The sequence below is a fragment of the Pseudopipra pipra genome, chromosome 1 (genome assembly GCF_036250125.1).
Source record: "Pseudopipra pipra isolate bDixPip1 chromosome 1, bDixPip1.hap1, whole genome shotgun sequence".
Taxonomy (NCBI): domain Eukaryota; kingdom Metazoa; phylum Chordata; class Aves; order Passeriformes; family Pipridae; genus Pseudopipra; species Pseudopipra pipra.
The window spans coordinates 387,819-406,841 of NC_087549.1; the positions used below are offsets into that span (position 1 = coordinate 387,819).

The 19,023-nt window shown below is 53.0% G+C and overlaps 1 protein-coding gene across 25 annotated transcripts in view; it reads left to right on the forward strand.

Moving 5' to 3' along the window:
- SCRIB (scribble planar cell polarity protein) overlaps positions 1–17,940 on the forward strand; it is a 104,489-nt gene extending 86,549 nt beyond the window's left edge. For 22 of the 25 annotated variants that reach the window (XM_064677224.1, XM_064675899.1, XM_064676526.1 and 19 more), the window contains 9 exons: positions 1,847–2,015; positions 3,395–3,484; positions 3,846–4,031; positions 7,764–7,928; positions 8,610–8,749; positions 9,135–9,172; positions 10,167–10,241; positions 11,995–12,046; positions 15,731–17,940. In XM_064677224.1, coding sequence (XP_064533294.1) covers positions 1,847–2,015; positions 3,395–3,484; positions 3,846–4,031; positions 7,764–7,928; positions 8,610–8,749; positions 9,135–9,172; positions 10,167–10,241; positions 11,995–12,046; positions 15,731–15,891 — 1,076 coding nt within the window. In that variant the 3' untranslated portion in view covers positions 15,892–17,940. The remainder of the gene's footprint in view (positions 1–1,846; positions 2,016–3,394; positions 3,485–3,845; positions 4,032–7,763; positions 7,929–8,609; positions 8,750–9,134; positions 9,173–10,166; positions 10,242–11,994; positions 12,047–15,730) is intronic. The other 3 variants (XM_064675576.1, XM_064676067.1, XM_064676613.1) reach the window with 3 other exon arrangements.
- The last annotated feature ends 1,083 nt before the right edge of the window (positions 17,941–19,023 follow it).

Below are 19,023 nucleotides of genomic sequence, written 5' to 3' on the forward strand. Positions count from 1 at the left end.
TCCCAGCCTGGCTCCAGGGCAGAGGGGCTCCAGCCCTCAGAGCATTTCCATGTCCCTCCTCTGGACTCTCTCCAGCAGGTCCCTGTCTGCAGTTGGTAAACACTTCAGTAACATTTTTGAAGCCACTCCAGAAAATATCTGTGCCAGCTGCCCAGGTGAGCAGCACCATGGCACTGTGGCAGCCTCACACAGGACTGGCAGCAGAGCTCTTGGAGCTCTCAGTGCTCACCATGCTGCTCTGGGTTTGCAGTAGGAGGTAAATTGCTGCTCTGGTTTTTTATGTCATTCCTCCTGCTTAAGAGTTGTTTTAGGAGGTGATGAGGAACAGTGTGAAGTGGAAAAAAGGGCTTTTACTGAATTCTCCAGCCACTCCTCTTGAAATTATACCTGGGCCTGGCATTGCTCTGTCCCAGGTGCAGAACCTGGCATTTGCCCTTGTTAAATTTCATGCCATTAATGGTTGCTCAATGCTCCAACCTGTCTGGATCCCTCTGCAAGGCCTCATAGCCCTTGAGGGCACCTCTCAGTTTGGCATAATCAGCAAAGTGTTACTGGTGCATTCTGCTCCTGCAGCCATAGAAGTATTAATAAAAATCTTGCCCAGAACTGGCCCCAAGCCCTGAGGAACACCCCTGGGGACTGGTCACCTGCGGGACATCTGCCCTCTGCTCTCTGCCTCCTTCTGTCCCTGACCCTCTCATGACCCATATGTTCCCAGGGCCACTGCTGTGTGTAGGGCCCATCACCAGGACCCCAGGCCTTGGTCCCTTCAGGAGGCCAGTGGGAAGATGCAGATTCCCAGGGCTGTTTTCTCGGAGGAAGGGGCAGAAGAGTCTGTACCCAACTTTCAGTTTGAGGATGGGAACATTGGACATGAGAAGCTGCTGGAAATCTGCCCACAGTGTGTCCAAGAATGAAGTTTGGTGGATAAGGAAGGAGGGACTGAGGGAATACTGTAGAGTTTGTTCCATCTGAAGCATTGGTGGAATGGTGGAGGAACAAAGGTGTCCACTGAGAGGGAATGGACTGAAACCAGCTCAGACTTGGAGCGATGGGGAGCTTAAGGCCCTGCCCAGGTGTCCTGTCGTTGGGAGGTTCAGTGTAAAGCCCTGCCCAGGTGTCCTGTCGTTGGGGGGTTCAGTGTAAGGCCCTGCCCAGAGGTCCCTTGTTGGGGGTTCAGTGTAAGGCCCTGCCCAGAGATCCCATTGTTGGGGGTTCAGTGTAAGGCCCTGCCCAGGGCTCCCATCGCTGAAGGGTTCAGTGTAAGGCCCTGCCCAGAGGTCCCACCCCTGGGGGTTCAGTATAAGGCCCTGCCCAGAGGTCCCATCATTGGGGGTTCAGTATAAGGCCCTGCCCAGAGGTCCCATCATTGGGGGTTCAGTATAAGGCCCTGCCCAGAGGTCCCATTGTTGAGGGGCTCAATGTAAGGCCCTGCCCAGAGGTCCCAGCCCTGGGGGTTCAGTGTAAGGCCCTGCCCAGAGGTCCCATTGTTGGGGGGCTCAATGTAAGGCCTTGCCCAGAGGTCCCATTGTTGGGGGTTCAGTGTAAGGCCCTGCCCAGAGGTCCCATTGTTGGGGGTTCAGTGTAAGGCCCTGCCCAGAGGTCCCATCATTGGGGGTTCAGTGTAAGGCCCTGCCCAGAGGTCCCATTGTTGGGGGTTCAGTGTAAGGCCCTGAAGGGTTCAGTGTAAGGCCCTGCCCAGAGGTCCCAGCCCTGGGGGTTCAGTGTAAGGCCCTGCCCAGAGGTCCCAGCCCTGGGGTTCAGTATAAGGCCCTGCCCAGAGGTCCCAGCCCTGGGGTTCAGCCAGTGCTCTGTGGTGTAAGCTGTCTCCTGTCTCCCTTGGCAGCCCGCAAGCTGCAGCAGCAGCGAGCCCTTCTGTTGGAGGAGGAGGCCGAGGAGGAGGAGGAGGAGGTGAGGCAGGTGCCCGAGGCCGTGCAGTCCAGCATCATCATCGAGGGTGTCGAGTACAAGGTCGAGAGGCTGAATGGAAGGAGCATCCAGGCTCCAGCAGCTCGGTAAGACAGGACTACAGGTAGCCCTGTACCACCTACACGTGTCAGAGGCGTCCCAGGAATTCTCAAGGAAGAGAGTGGGCCGGATTTCTTCTTCAGCACAGAAAGGGACAACTTCCCAGCCCTGTCTTTTCAGGGAACAGCTCCTTCAGCTATGCCACAGGGTGTGTAGAGAGGTTGATTTTTAGAGACAGATGATTCAAGATAAGCTGAATGCTGAACCAAGTTGGGGGTTTTTTAGGCTTTTGTTTCCCAGTTCTCTGGGGCTTGGCCTCCACATTGTCTTGAAGGTATTTTTCTAATTCTTGGGCACAGAACTGAGGAATGAGAAAAGGGTTCTCAAAGGCTCCAGATAAAATAAGGCTGCACTAGAGTGAAGCTGAAGCCGTCCTTATCTCTCTTTGGAGTCTTTGGAACAGACATTCTCCTCTCCACAAACACTTCCCAGTCACAGTGGCTGAACACATTGACCCTGGTACGTGGAATCTCATTTCTCTCTGTTGTTTCTGCCCAGTCTCAGTTCAGGAACTTCTCACACGATGATGTCATGAGACTTCCCCCTCCTGTGCTGAGGCATGTGCTGCTCCTTGGTTTTTTGGGAAGTCCCACTTACCCCCCCATTTTCATATTGGAACGTAGGAGGCCGAAGTACAGGAAGGCTGGATCCATCAGATGATTTTCAGTTGCTTATTATTTACGCTTGAATATGGGGGAGACAGTGGAAGAGGCTGAATTTGTGTTTCTTGAAATAATTTTTTTTTCTCATGCTAGAACAGAAACTGAAATTTAACCAAAATAAACTTGAGCAGTAAAAATCAGGGCTGAGTGTCACGATAAACTGAACACCCCCAGCTCTACCAGCCTGGCTCCAGAGCAGAGGGGTTCCAGCTCTCAGAGCAGCTCTGTGGCCCATCTCGTGGAAGAATTTAAAATATATCAAATCTGTCTGTTAATGGAGGTATAGAATCAGGATCAGGTGACCAGTGCTTCCAAGGTGAATCTCTCTTGGACTCCTCTGTTTGGAATACCTTTGTGCCACATCTTACAAAGCCAAGTGTGAAGTCCAAGCTCCCGGGACTTAAGGGAGAGATCCAGAGGAAAAGAAAGCCCAACAAATATTTTCATTAAAAAAACTGAGGCAAAAATTCTGTGTGTGTCTGTTAGTGGCTGGCTGCAGGAGATGAGCTCTGATGTTAGTGTGGACATTTAGTAGGAGATCCCCATGGGAATGCTCACAGCAATGGTGGAGGAGCTGCTGAGCAAAGCCATGGAGGGCTGTGACTTCACCCTGAACCAGTTGTTGCTTTCTGGGGGTGGACCTGTCCCACCCTCTCTAGGTGTGCAGCCTGTGGTGCTGCAGCTCACAGGGTTGTTTTCTCCAGGCCCTCGGAGCTCAGTGAGAACAGCAGCTTGCAGAGGAATTCTCTGGAAGAGGGGATCAAGCCTGAGCAGAGAACCAACTCCATGTCAGGGTGAGTGGGGCTGCTGGGGCAGGGACTGGATAGTTCCTGTTTTTTAGCAGCCAGAGGCTGCAAAGGAAGGATTTGCTGGAGAGAGGGAAACTGATTGAGACCAACTTCATAGAATCCCAGGATGGGTTGGGTTGGAGAGACCTTCAAGACCACCTGGTTCCAACCCCATGTGGGGACTGCCAAGGGCAGTTGGTCCAAGCCCCATCTAACCTGAAACTCCTTATGAGAAACTCCGGTGTGTCCCGTGTCCTCCCAGGGTGATCCCCGTGGCTGTGGCACCGAACAGGTGATGGGGTGTCACTCAGGCAGGTGAGCTGTGTGGACTCCTCCCCCCTCCCTCTCACCCCTCCTCTCTTCCCAGGCTGAGCCCGTTCCCGGGGGATCCCGGCGCTCCGGTGCGGACGGCCAAGGCCGAGCGGCGGCACCAGGAGCGGCTGCGGATGCAGAGCCCGGAGCTGCTGAGCGGGCAGGAGAAGGAGAAGGAGCTGTCTCCAGCGGAGCGCCGGGCACTGGAGGCTGAGAAGCGGGCTATGTGGAGGGCAGCACGGTGAGCCGGGGCCTCCACCGCCTCTGCGCCGCGCTGAGCACAGAGCGGGAGCTGCTGCGCGTCTGGGGCTTACGGGGAACAAAACCAGGGAATAGGGGACCCTTCCAAAGGCAGGTGTTCAGGGAGGTTATGAAGGATCGGCTCAAGCCGTGCAAAGCACCCGCTGAGCTGAGCTGAGCTTGTCTGCTTCCAGGGGGCTCCCAGATTCCCAGAGTGCTTGCACGTTCGTGGACACAGGGGAGTTCATGACAAACATGAACACACCTGAGAGCGATGGTGGGCGTGTTCCTTCCCTCAGCACACAGTTCCCACCTCCCGTGTCACCCGTGTGCAGTCGTGTCATTGAAGCTGCAAGGTCACATATTCAAAATGAAAAATGGGATTCCACAGATCCAGTGGTACTGGGCTGGAAAACTTGCTGCAGCCAAAGCATTGGTAGGATGAGGCCATTTTTACCCCCACAAGCTATTCCATCAGCATGAAAGAGTGATTAAAAATTCTTCCTAGCTCAGAACCTAGGACTTGAAGCTAGTCCAGGCATTTACTATGTCATAGAATTCCTTCCAAAGATTAGTCAGGCTGCTCCCATAACTAACAATAGTTTTCTTCCCCTGATGTTCCTGTAGGAGACATTCAAAGGACAGTCTGAACTGTCTTTTGGGGTTGGATGAGGCTTGAAGAGGAACAGGGCTGCTAGATAAGATACTGGAAGGATAACCATGAGTTGTGATTCCACTTAGCAATTCCAGTGTTTGTGCTTAGACATGGGTGATCACAGGGCTGTTGCTGCTGGGGAGGCTCCAGGAATGGAGAAGTGCCAAGTGAATCCTCAGTCAGAGCTGGACTGCTGTTCCAGGGCTTTGAGGGTACAAGCTTCTCTGTGCAAATTTTCTTTGAGATCAGTTTTCATAGAATCCCAAGATGGTTTAGGTGGGAAGTGACCTTCAAGACCACCCAGTCCCACCCCCTGCCACGGGCAGGGACACCTTCCACTAGCCCAGGTTGCTCCAAGCCCCGTCCAACCTGGCCTGGAACACTTGCAGGGATGGGGCAGCCACAGCTTCTCTGGGCAACCTGTGGCAGGACCTCACCCCCTCACAGGGAACAATTTCTTCCCAATATCCCACCTAACCCTGCCCTCTGTCAGTGGGAATCCTTCCCCTTTGTCCTGTCACTCCAGGTCCTTGTCCTCCAGCTCTCCTGGAGCCTCTTTAGGGACTGTCCTGCTCTGCCATATCCTTCCTTACGAGGTTGCAGAGACCACCAAGTCCCTTGTGCTGCAGGTGCTCCCAGAGGGCTGGGATCACACATCTGTCTCCAGGAAGGCTGTGAGTGTGGAATGGTGCCAAAAGCAGCCATCAGTGTGATGCTGTGCGAGCACCACAGTGTCCCCAGGAGCAGACAACCTGCACAGAGTTGTACTCAGTCTTTGGACCTAAGAAAAAAGCTTCACTCTTGTATTTAAGCCAACAAATCAGAAACTGCCTGTCAAGCTTCTCCTGGAAATCCACATCCCTGTGCTTGGAGAGGGGTAGGGCCTGATTTGCCATCTCTTCCCAGGGGGACTTGCAGGAGTTTCACTCCCTTGTGCCTCCATTTCCCAGGCGCATTCCCCACACGAAGGGGCAGCTTTTGTGAGGTCTGTCAGCTCTGATTCGTGCCTAAGCATGAACATATCCAAGGAATGCTGTAATAGAAGCTTTTTTTGAGATGGGTGTCAAAAGGAGAAACAGGACATTGCCTGCACAGACCTCTGGAAGCAGAGTCCCTGCAGGGACACTGCTCACGTCCCAGGTGTGCAGCTCTGATCTTGGGACTCTGCTCTTCCAGGAACTTGGTGTTGCCAGCAGATAAACCTGAACAATGCTGGGAGGGGGCAGGATGGTTTTAGGACACGATTTGCTCCTGTAACATTATTGTCCATCTGACCGTGCTCTTGGGCCAGCTGGGGTTTGGCTGGAATTGCTCAGGGCGCAGGAGAAGTTCCACGTGACACTGTAGGAGGGTCAGTGAGTGTGGAGCACCGAGGGTGCACCTGTGGGCAGGGGAGAGATCTCTCATCCCAAACCTTCAGTCTCTTCTCTTCTAAGCGTGTTTTGTCCGTTGAAAAAAGAGGCTAGCAAAGGTGGAGCCTTCCAGAGGTGGGAACACCTGGTAAGGACGAGCTGCTTGAGCTGTGAGGTCCTACCTTACTGGGTTTAAGTTCTGCAGACCAGGGCCTAAGCTCTGCTTTGCTTCTGGTGCCGAGGTGCAGCTTTTTGTGCAGTTCTTGGAGAAGTGCCTGGCTGATGCCTTGGGCAGGAATCAGTCAGTCACCATAACGTGCTCCTTTTTGTGAGACAAGGAGGGACAGGTCTCGTAGGAGGATCCAGTAGTCTCATGGTCCCCCTTCCCTGGCTGTGGAGCAGGCACAGTGCCATGAGGGCAGGCAGGCTCAGGTCCTGTCTCCAGAGGCCCCTGTGCTGTGGGGGGGGTTCTGCACAGCCCCACACACGGGGCTCAGCCCCACTAACCCATGTTCTCTCCAACTGCCGCAGGGTTTGTTCCTCCTTTTCTAATCTCCTGTCTTCTGCTTCTTTCCAGTTCTCTGCTCTGTGCTGTCAATCATGACCCCATCAGTTTGCACCTTCTTGGGCTTTCCCTGTTCTCCCTGTGTCATCAGTGCTCTGCCAGGATGTGTGATGCCCCTCCTTTTCCCCCTGGCACCCCTGTGCTCTGTTGGGACACACCCAAGACCCGTGTTACACACCTGTTGTGGGCACACACAGCCCCTGGCACAGAGTCATGGAATGGGTTGGTTTGGAAAGGACCTTAAAGCTGATCTGGTTCCACCCCTCTGCCATGGGCAGGGACACCTCCCACTAGCCCAGGTTGCTCCAAGCCCCATCCAGACCTGGCCTTGGACACTTCCAGGGATGGGGCAGCCACAGCTTCTCTGGGCAACCTGTGCCAGGGCCTCCCCACCCTCACCGAGATTTTCTTCCCAATATCCCATCTAACCCTGCCCTCCTTCAGTGGGAATTCATTCCCCCTTGTCCTGGCACTCCAGGCCCTTGAGCCATGGGAACAGTGAGGTCCAGAGGCACAGGTACAAGCTGAGGGGCAGGTGCCTGGCCTATGAGCATTTTGGCAGTTTTCCTCCCACACACGCACTGGTTTAGGGACTCTCACCCCTCAGTGACACGTGTCCCAGGGCAAACACCATGTGTCACGTGCTCAGCCATATTGTTCCTCTTTTCCATGGTCCAACAAAGGTGCCTGGAACAGGTGATCAGGTACCTGTGCAGGTGTACCCTGAGATAGACCGTCCCGTGTGTGGCACACAGCCTCCCCTGCCCACCCCCCTCAGTCTGACACACTCACACACTCTGTGACTGCCTCACAGCCTTTCCCGGGGGTCTGAAGGTGTTCCCAGTCTCCTCCCAGCCCGGGGGGAGGGCAGCTCTGGATGTGGGGCCTCTGAGCCTGATGCTCCTGGGCACGCTGCCAGATTGCCCCTGGGGGTTCCTGCTGCCTTGACAGTGGCCAAGGTTGAGCAGGATCAGATCTGGAGCTCAGTTTAACCAAGGCTGCCCTTGTGTCAGACCCATATTTCCCCTCACCAGGGTATGTTCCTGTATCTGTTTCTTTCTTTCCCTGCGCTTGTCCGCTGCGATGTTCATCACCATCATCTCCTCTTCCTCCTCTTCCTTTTCCTCCTCCTCTTCCTTTCCTCCTCCTCCTCCTCCTCAGATCCTCAGCTCTTGAAGACAGTATTAAACAGTACGAGCAGGATCTGGCCAGGAAGCTGTACCAGTCCCGGCAGTGGGCATCTGCTCCCGGGGCCAGGCCAGCTCAGATGTCTAGCCCAGTGCAGAGTCACGCCTCAAGAATCCCTGGGTCAGGAGGCCAATCCAGGTGTGCACAGCCCCCTCCCCACAGCTGCATGCTCCTGTCCGTGCCCCTGCGCCCCAGCTGGGGCTTCCTGGGGCAGAAGGACATGGGAGTGGTCCCTGGTGTCCATTGCCCAGAGAACGAGGGGGGATGTTGGGGCCGTCTGATGGGGAGAAGGGTGCAGACGTCTCTGAGAATCGCAGACTGGTTTGGGTTGGAGGGACCTTAAAGATATCTCGGTCCACCCCCTGCTATGGGCTGGGACACCTTCTACCAGACCAGGTTGCTCAGGGTCCCATGCAGCCTGGCCTTTCATGATCTCCTGATGGCTGAGGAGGGTTAAGATGCAACACACTGAGCACAGAGGACAATAAAGCCCCGAGGACTGACCCTACCTGTGTGATCCCTGCAGTTCTGTCCCCAGCTCAGGTCACTGTCCCATCATGTGGCACCTCTGGGACTGCCTGCAGCTTCTCAGTGCCTTGATGCATAGCTTCATGCTCTGTCTGTTTGACACCTGGGATAACGTGTGTTTTGGGATGGCAGCCAGCCCAGCTGCCCTCCTGCCCTGCCTTGGGGACCCTCGGGGGCTTCGTTCCGCCCGTCTGCGCTCAGCCCGTGGGCTCCTGGGTCAGACGGCGCGTGGTCCCCCACCGAGGGGGCAGTGGCTGATGGTTTTTTCTCACCCCCCCCTTCCTGAGGCAGGATGAAATCACTGGAACAGGACGCTCTTAAAGCCCAAATGGTTATTGCCAAGTCCAAGGAGGGGAAGAAGCGCAGCACTCTGGAGCAGCTGGCAGAGTCACCGTCGCCCGCTCCGACGCCGTCCCCGACGCCGCTGGAAGGTACCGTGGAGCTGCCAGAGCCTCCAAAGGAAACAGGCAGCGCTCCTTGAGCTTAACCTGCTCAGGAGCAGAGCTGTGGGAAGCAATTCCCTCCTTCAGCCTGGTTGGAAGGTCCTTGGGGGCATGTGATGTCTCTCAGCGTAGGGAATGGGCCTGAGCTGTAGAACACATGAGAGCACCTGAGGCAGAGGTGAGGTTCCAGGGAACCAGGGCACACAGTCAGCATCCTGACTTTCTGAACAAGCAGGGAAGAGGTGTTTGTTGGGAAGGCAGAAGGCAGGTCTCCCCACACTGAAATGCTGCTGAGTGGAAGGAGCAGGCTCGGCGGGGGGGTTGGATGTCACACTGCTGGTCACTGACTGTGCTTTTCTGTCACCTCTTGCAGATTGCAGCCCCAGGAACGTCACCTCCCCGGGAAGGCTGGTATGACGTCCTTCTGCTTGCTTTTGTCACCTCACCTTACCTAAATCCTGGGATTTCCTGATTATTCAGCTGAGTGTGAGCTGTGCCTTGGGCTGCGGGTTCCCCCTTGAGCCAGTCCTGCATGGTACAAGGAATGCTGAGGAGGGTGCAGGGTGGAGCTGTACCCCTGGCTAGAGGCACCACCTTTGTTGCAGCTCCCATGTAACATCTGCTTTCTCCTTCCCCATTGTATTATGTCATCTGTTCCTTTGTTCTTCACCTCCATGTTCAGAAAGCTTTTCACCATAGTCAGAAAGCCTTTCCCTGGGTTCAGAAAGCCTTTCCTCATGCTCAGAAAGCCCTTCCTTGGTTTCAGAAAGCCTTTCACCACGGTCCAAAAGCTTTTCCCCTTTTCAGAAGGCCTTTCCCCATGTTCAGAACTACTTTTCCAGGTCCAGAAAGCCTTTCACTTCAGGGACTTTGCCCCGTGTTTCTTCAACAGCATAAAACAGACCTTACAGACCTGCATTTTCCTTTTCCTAACCCTGTGTAGATGCCAGGGGACATTGCTGCACAGAACTGTCAGAATCAGTGAGACAGACCAGGGAAAGCCTGGGAGCAGCTGCACAGAGGGGACCTGCTCCTGCCAGATCACACCATAACCTAGCCCTGGACTGGAACCCTGACTGTGCTCCAGCTATCAGGAATTCTACCATGAATTTCCCAATGAAAATGGGTTTCCTACCTGACTTGATGTGCATGAGCATTTCACTGGAGCATGTGAGGTTTCCTCTGTGACTTGGAACCCCTGTCCTGACAATGGAGCAGCTCCAAAGGCAGTGTCCCAGGGATCCCCCGTGTTCCAGGCTCTCCCCAGGTGCTCCTGGCTCTCCCTGAGGATCCTTCTGCTTCTGCTGGGATCTCTGCATAGATTGCTCAGCTTGCTGCTGCTTCTCCCTTCATTTCTCTCCCCTTACTTTCTTCTCTGTTTCTTCCCTTCTGCTGTCCCTTCTAGTCCATGTCTGAAAAGAAGTTTGACTACCGGGAATTTGCTGCTATTCCTTCCTCCAAACCTGTTTACGAAATCCAGGTATAAACTGCATGCTGAGCCACCTTTAGATTGGTTAGGGCTTGGTTTGATGGAACAGTTGAGTCTGAGGGCTTTGGAGAAACCCCTTGCAGAGGCTCTGCCTGTGTGGGGGCAGTGACACCAGCCTTGGTAAAATCTGAGGGTTTATTGGAGGCTTCAGACAAGTGGAATTGGAAAAAAGTTGGTCTAGATGGTTTTAAAATGAATGACAAAAGCTTTGCAGCTATAAAGCAGCTGCATCTTCACCTGAATGGGTCCTGAAATATTTTTAAGTGAAAAGTGAGAACTAAAAGGGAAGAAAAAGCTATAAAATTATTGCCACCAGAAGGCAAATTGGAGCAGATGTGAAATTCCAGCTGGATGTGTCTGGCATCCTGCCCAGGAAGCAGCAAGGTGTCAGTCCTCATGTTCTGCTGTCAGTGAGCTGTGGAGGGAACACCCAGTGAGCACCATGGTGAGGTGCTTCTCCTTCCTAGAATGAGCTCATTTAAGCTGCTTTTCACAGAATCCCAGCTGGAACCACTCGCCCAGTGCTGGAAGCTGTAATTGCCTGTGTCAGTCAGTCACTGATGGCATTTGTGACACCTGATTTGAGCAGATACCCTGTGTCTAAATGTTTTTAGGTGGTTTTTAGCTTTATATAGACAGTGAAGCAGATACTTGTGTGTGGAGAGCCAGCAAGCACTGCCACTTGGGCTTCAGCTTGCCCTGGGGCACAAAGATTGTTGTTCCAAAGTCAGGCTGGCTCCAGCAGGGGTGTGATTTGAGAATTCTCAGCCAGTTTTACATTATTTGATGTCTGTTCCTCACTGGCACCTCTCTCTGGTGGTATTGCTCAGCCCTTGGAAGACACTCATCTTTTCCTCAGAGTTCCTTCCTTTGGGATGTGCCCTTCTCCAGGGTCTGTGCCAGGCAAGTTGGAGGACTGGCTGCTCGAACCCTGTGGCAGCTCCAGACCACATGAATTACCCCAAGTGCAGCAGTGGGTCTTCATACAGCTGAGAAGGTGCCTCCAAAGGAGGCTGCACCTCCAAATCCTCAAGCAGTGCCTGTGGGCCTCTCTCAGCAGTGCAGGAGTTCACAGAATCCCAGAATGTTTTGGGTTTGGAGGGACTTTAAAGCTCTTCTCATTCCACCCCCCTGCCATAGGCAGGGACACCTCACATTAGCCCAGGCTGCTCCAAGCCCTGTCCAATCTGGCCTGGAACACTTCTGGGGCAGCCACAGCTTCTCAGGGCAACCTGTGCCAGGGCCTCTCCACCCTCACAGGGAAGGATTTCTCCCTCATATCCAATATAAATCTCCCCTCTTTCAGCTTAAAGCCTTTTTGTCCATTCTTTATATTTTCTGTCTTCTGTGTCACTCCCTCTTCTCCCTAATCACAGGTCAGGCAGCAGGGTTCATTTGGAATCAGGAGCACAAGGGGTTCATTTGGAATCAGGAGCACAAGGGGTTCATTTGGAATCAGGAGCACAGGGGGTTCATTTGGAATCAGGAGCACAAGGGGTTCATTTGGAATCAGGAGCACAGGGGGTTCATTTGGAATCAGGAGCACAGGGGGTTCATTTGGAATCAGGAGCACAGGGGGTTCATTTGGAATCAGGAGCCCTCTCTGAGGGCCGTGCCCAGCTTTGGCAGCACCAGCACCTCTGTGGGCAGCAGGTTCTCCACAGGGTGTTGGAAGGCTGGAGGTGGGAATTACCTGGCAGAGGTGTTACAGGGGTGGATGGTCACGTTTGCTGTTCTCTTCCAGTCGCCTGATGCAGCTGATGACCTCAGATACGTCGAGGACCGAAATAATTCAGGTAAGCCCATGGCCAGAGGAGTTGTCTCTGTACTACTCGGTTCTAGAGGGTTCCCCTTTGCTTGTGGGACCACCCAGAAGACTTCACCTTCTTCTGCTTGACACAATGTCCTGTTTTGTCTGTTCTAGAATGAGAACTCCACACTCACCACATTCATTTTGGGTAGGATATTTGCATTGTGCTTTAGTGATGACTAATTTGCCCAGCATGGTGTGTAACAAGCATGCCTGGTTTGCTCCAGATTTGTGTCCTGGAGTAGAGTGGTAGTAGGATGTGGCAGGGAAGTTTTGGGCTCTGGCACCTGCTGGAGGTGAATGATGTCCATTGTTCAGGGGCTGCCTCGTGCCCCTTCTGCTGGAGAGGGAATCGTGGAGGTGAATCCGTCCTGGTGCAGACTGGAGTGCTTGCTGCTCCAGTACCTCGGGGGCTCCACGTTACACCTGTGGGTCTGTGGCACAGTCACCTCAGACTCAGGAGTTAAAGCTCTGCAGCTGTACCTGCAGGCTGTCCAGCTGGGCTGTGTCTGTCTGTCCTCAGCTGTAAGGACAGGTCAGACTGTCCCCCGGTTCATTCCAGGGGCTGTAGCAGCCCTGTGGAGCTCAGCAGAGCCTGCCTGCTCCATAGGAGCTCTCCTGTTTCTCCAACAGTTTTGCTTCTACCTGTTCTGCAGATTTTCCCCCTTTATTTGGCACAAGAAACAGTTTCTTCTATCTTGACAATTCCTTCTGAGTACAGGCTGCACCCTGGACAGCTGACCTATGGCTGGGCTGTTTCCAGAAGAAGGTTCTGCTGCAGGACTTAACAAAAACTTACTTTCCTGAGAACAGCAGCTGTTCTCCATCCCTCAGTCTCATCCTCTCAGCCCTGGATTATTCTCTTGAGGTTGTCCATTCAGTCAGTGCAGGGAACTGGGAGCTCATGGTAGGTTTGGAAAATACCAGGCATTGCTCAGGGCCTTCAGACCTCACTGTTGCCTGACACTGCTCTGTTGGGCCCTCAAACAGGGTGAAAGCCAGGAAGAAAAGAGTGTGGTGCTCACTGAGAGTTTTTTAACCTGGTCCTTAGTCCTTAAGCAATATTTAAGTCACCTGTGATATGTGTGAGGCACCAAACAAATGCAAGTTTTCCCAACTCAGCTGGCAAGGATGGCAGGGGAGGATGCAAGTAAACTCTTGGGATGGGACAAAGCTCTCCTGGTTTTCTTTAAATCTCCCCACCCCATCTCACTCTTCTAGGCAGTGCAGCATCCCAGCCAACATAAATCAGAATTGTTCTTGATCATGGAATTATGGCTTTTTGACTCATAGCAAGTCTTAAACTTTGCCAGTGTCTACAGAAAGCTCTCCCAGTGCCTGGAGAACCATCATCTCATTTAAGGATAGTGCATTTTTTTATGCAGTTAGGATTCTGTTCCTTTTATTGAGTTTAAATATCATCCAGTACTGTAAAACTGAACTTACTGAGTCAGCACAAGGCTCTGCCTGATCCTGTAGCAGATCTGGGGTCCAGTGGGAGCCACTGGGAATGCCAGAAAAGGACATAAAAGAAGAAAAGCAGGAAGTGGTTCTTTCCAGACCTGCTCCAGGCTGCAGTGATCGGTGGGTTTGCACTTTCTAAGCCAGAGGCTTTGACTTTAGAGTTCTTTCTTTCCTGAATCTATTCACATTTGCAGGAAATTTCCCCTTCCACATCATTTCCCCCTGAACTCCATGGATCATGATGCACTTTTTAATTTATAGCTGAGCTTCATTTGACTCCCTGATACAGCTTGGTGGCATCACAAGTTTCTCCCAGCACAGCCTTCATCACTCCTTCTCCTCCTCATTGATTGCCAGATACTGACTCTGGTGGGGTCCTGGCTGCTGGGTGTTGTGCTATCAGGTAGCCCCTTCCTGCCCTTTTCCCATGGTTTCACCACTTATTTGCCCTCCAAAGCTGCCCCATGGCAGCTTGTTCTCAGTAGAGCTTTGCCCGGGGAACAATCCAAGGGTTTTTAAAGCTCAGTGTGCTGCGTGGGGATCACTAAACCTGCATGTTTGGGGGTTCTTTTGGCCAGTTCCAGCCTTGGGGGGTCTGAAAGAACTGACTTCCCTCTAAACCACAGGATTTTCTTCTCCACCCACCCACCCAGGCTGGATTTTTCCTGCATGTGCCCATGACTTCCTTTTATATCTGTTTGTCTTGTCTGGGAATCAGTCACCTGCTTCCCAACCCCAGTGTCCTGTCAAGGGGTTGGACAGGCTGGGAGAGCTGGAAGTGGTCACTGTGGAGAAAAGAAGGCTCTGAGGAGACCTTAGAGCCTCTTCCAGTGCATAAAGGGGATCCAAGAAAGCTGGAGAGGGACTTTGGACATGGGCCTGGAGTGCCAGGACAAAGAGGAGGGGCTCCCCACTGACTGGCCTGGCTCTGGAGCAGAGGGTCAGACTCTGGGCACAGCTCAGCAGACTGAGCCTTTTATCTGATATATCTTCATGGATTTCTCTATTTAAAGTTCTCTGCTGCATCCAAAGGCTTTAGAGGGGCTTCCCAGGAGCCCATTTGCACTTGAAGCTCATGGATTGTCTGTGCCCTGCTGGGTTGTCCCAGTCTAGTTGAAGTTCCCCATAAGGACCAGGGCTTGTTAATATGAGGCTGCTCCCATCTGTCTATGGAGGCCTCATCCACTCAGTCTTCTTGGTCAGGAATGTCACCTGTCCCTTCAATCCTGACCCATGAGCTCTGGTTGGCTTCTCACCCCTCACCAGGTGCAGTTCCAGCATCCACCTGAGCACTGACATAGAGTGTGACCCCCACTTCATCTCCCCTGCCTGTCTGTCCCTAAGAGCCTCCAGTGCTCCAGTCCCAGGAACCATCCCACCATATCTCTGTGACACCAGTAAGTTTAAAGCCCTCCTGACCATCTGGGCCAGTCTGTGACTAAAGATGCTCCTCCCTCACTGACAGAGGGACTCACTCACCCCCTGCAGACCTGGGTCGGGGCAGCTCCATGGTCTGGACAGCAGAAGCCTTTCAGGACACTCAATTTTTCCTAAGGCTTGGCTCTTCCAGTCATCTTCCAGTGAATGGCGGGTGTTAAAGGCAGGTGTCTTCTTACTCATGGGACTTTCTTCCCAGGATCCACAGTGGTCACTACATGACCTATACCAGAAAGTTCTGGGCACGAGGTTACTGTGAGTCACTGAGATGTCAGTGCTGTCCCGAATCTAGCACCTGGAAATAACCCTGGAACACTCCCTGGAAGTGCCCAAGGCTGGGCTGGATGGGATGTGGAGCAGCCTGGTCTAGTGGAAGGTGTCCCTGCCCATGGCAGGGGGTAGAATGAGATGAGCTTTAAGGTCCCTTCCCACCCAAAGCAGTTTGTGATCCTGTGATACCCTAAACATCTGCATTAACTGTGCCAGCTGAGCACTGACAGAACCACAGGATGGTCTGGTTGGGAAAGGACTTTACAGATCACCCAGTCCCACCCCCTTCCCTGAGCTGAGACACCTTCCACTATCCCAGGTTGCTCCAAGCCCTGTCCAGCCTGGCCTTGGTCACTTCCAGGGGTGGGGCAGCCACAGCTTCTCTGGGCAGCCTGTGCCAGGGCCTCCCCACCCTCCCAGGGAAGGATTCCTTCCCAATATCTTATCTATTTTAACCCCATGCTTTCTCCTCAAACCTAAACATCTCTTGTCTTTGCAGTTCCCCGGGAGCAGGATGGGCAGCCAGAGGAAGAGGACACGTTAGGAACACGGGATCCATCAGCACCAACTCCCTCAGCCCTGGAGGACATGGCCCTGTACAGCAGCAAGCGCAAGCTCCGGCACAGCCGGCGCAGTCTGGAGACCGCTGTCCCCACGTAGGTGACCCGACACCCCGGGCGATGGACGAGCCCGGCACAGCCCTTCCGAGCTCCCCGTGCTCCAGGGACAGCCCCGGGCTGCCACCCTGCCAGACTGGATGGGACCTGACACCCCGGGAGCTCTGTGGCCAACTGACTCCTCCGAGGCTGTGAACCACCCTCGCTTCTCACCCGACAGCGCACTGGGCACGTCCCGAAACCGGGGCAGCACCGGACTGACTGCTGGAGATGGAGAGGAGGGGTGGGCAGGACAGTGGGCAGCTCGTTAGCCTGTAAATATTGTGTGTGGGGAAGGGTAGGACAGGGAGAATGTAGGAGTGTGAGAGTGTGTTGGGCTCCAGCTGTTACTGCCTCAACTTGGTTTTTGTAGTGGTTAAAAGGAGCTTTTCCTCTGGTGGGAATCAGGAGGAAGGTCCAGCCTGCCTTTACTCCTGTTTAATTTTCAGTTTTTTGCCAAAAAGCATCTCCTCCCACCTCCTGCACTGTGTCACCTCACTTCCCTTTGGGACCGTGTGGGAATGGGAAGCTTGGAGGCAAAAAAAAAAGGAAATACAAAGGAAAAAAAACCTGCAGAATTCCAGCAAAGTGCCTCCCTCTGCCACTGACACTCTGTGCTCAAGGAACATGCCAAAGCCTGGGCCAGCTCTGTGCCACCTGCCTCTGTCCTGGTAGGACACTGCTCCTGCTGGGACTCTGTGCAGTCCTGGGGACAGGTCCTTCCCTGGATGGACACGTCGCTGTGTCACACGTGGTGTGAGCAGCTCCACGAGCACACAAGTGTCAGAGGAGGCCAGGCTCTGTCTTCTGTAGCACTGGGGCTGAACTGGTGGACTGGGGCAGGAATGGGACGGAGCCAACAGCTGTAGCAGGGGTTTAGGGGGGGTGTGACAGCAATGGGGAGCAGGATAGTTGGGGTAGGACACGGTGGCAGAGGTGGGAGGTGTGACAGCAGTACCTTAGTGGGTAGGATTCAGAAACTGGGAATGGGTAGGACGTGGCGTTGCTGGGGTCAAGTTGGGAATTACGGGGTCTTACAGGTAGGAAATGTGGTGGGGAGTCCGCAGTGTCCATGGCTGGCCGCGAGGTGGAGTGGAGCGTCACAGGGTGCCTGGCCCGGGGCTGGCAGGGAGCACCAGGAGCACCACGGAGCAGGACGGGGCTGGCCTGTGCCTTGCAATAACCACACAGTTCCACTTTGCCAGCCTGTTGGCTTCAGGCCCCTTTCCGTGGAGAACAGGGACAATGAATGTTTGCCCATGCAAGAGGGAAAAAGGAAAATGAGAAATGAGCGGGGGTGCGAGTCCTGGGTGTGAGTTCTGGTTTCCACGTGTGGAACGAGGGCTGCGAGCAGGTTCTGTATCACGTGAGCTCTGCAGATGTGGAGGTCACAGCTGCTGCTCCCAGCTCTGCCATCAACCTCTGCTGCCACTACTGAGGGGAAACAGCCCTTTTCTTTTTTTTTTTTTTCACTGCCTCTAACTGGGAGGAAGGTCCGAGCTTGGCCCGACCCCATTCCCCATCCATTGGTGCTCTCTGACTCCCCAGCAAGACCAGGGTTGGACCTTGAGCCTGACAGTGGCTGGGCAGCGACAGGCACATCTGCTTGTACATTTGCTGAAGGAAAGAACTGGATGCAGTTTTTCTGTTGAGCCTCTCCCTTCATGCCAAAATCCAGTGGATCGTTTTAACTGGCACCGTATGCTTTGATTTTACAGATCTGTGAAGGGGGAACTCTGATAATCTCTCACTGCAGCCATGGCTGCTTCCATCATCAGCAATTTGAGCTTTTCCTTTTTAAATCTAATTTTAGCATTTGCTTTTTAACAACAGCAGTTTTGGAAACAATCCTGGCTGGGTTTTGGTGACTAACTTGTGATTCTTCTCTCCTTTCCCTGTGCGGTACCTGGTGCCAGGCTCTGGGTTCTTTCCCGTTCTCTCCCGAGAGACTCCAAGGGAAAATTAGCGCATCAAGACTGTAACTAGTGAAATTTGTACAACCAAAGAAATCTATTTTGTGGTTCAAGGATAATAAAGTTTACTTTACATTTTAGAGCCTTTAGTCACTGTGGTTTGCTCTGTGTGAGGTCTGCAATTTTGGTACCAACACTTTGGTGGTGCAAAAATGCTTCTGATTTTCCTGCTTTTGGGAGCAGAAATTAATGCTCACCCAAATCAATGCCAGTTGTGAGAATATCAAAATTCAGGGATGGGAAAAAATCCAATATGAAACACAGTGATACCAGCAGGATACCAGCAAGATCTTCAGCCTCTTGGCTTTCCTCACTTGACTCTGTTAAAAAAAACCTCCAACACTATTTTGTTTACATTATTAAGTTTTTAAAATATAGTTTGACTGGTAAAAACTGACCCCATTTCCTGTAGCCCAAACAGGTTTTCCTTGGTCTGGCTTAGTGGATGGGCACCATGCTGTGCCAGCCCAGGGAAAGAGGTGCAGCCTCAGCAGGGAGAGGGTGGAATTCCTTTTCCTAGAGCCAGGGTAGTGCCAGACCTCAGCCTCATTCTCCCACCTGTGCAACAGGTACAGCTGGAGAAGGGGCCTTGGCTGTGCCCCGTGGCACCTCAGGAACAGCCTTGTCCTAGGTCAGCATGGGGGGGTCAGGATCTGAAGTGCAGCCTTACACAGGCTCAATACACAGGTCCTTTCCTGGGTTGAAAGTATCTGTTTTCTCCACATTTAGTTTCCTTGGGCCAAGTTTACTACCAGGTTTATCATCTCCTTGTCCATATAATTTACACAACTGAACCCCAAGTAGCACCTGGGCAGTAGTTACCCCATCAGACAAAAGTAAACACAGGAACTTGATCAGTGGAGATAACTTTTTTAGGGTTTTTATTTAGGGATGTTTATTTAGGAATTATTCACGTAGGATTGGAACTAGGTGGTCTTTAAGGTCCCTTCCAACCCCAACCATGAAACAATTCTATGATTTTGTTATAAATAGGAATAGAAATAACACGGTTAAATATACAGGGAGGATGCAAAGATCTTCAAGGTTGGACAGAGACAGAGCACAACTGGCTGGGTGGAAGGTTTACAAGAAAGACTCTTACAGCTGAATGTCTTGTGTAGCAGCAGTGACTCCCAGACGTGCTCTGGGAGTTGGAGGGAAAG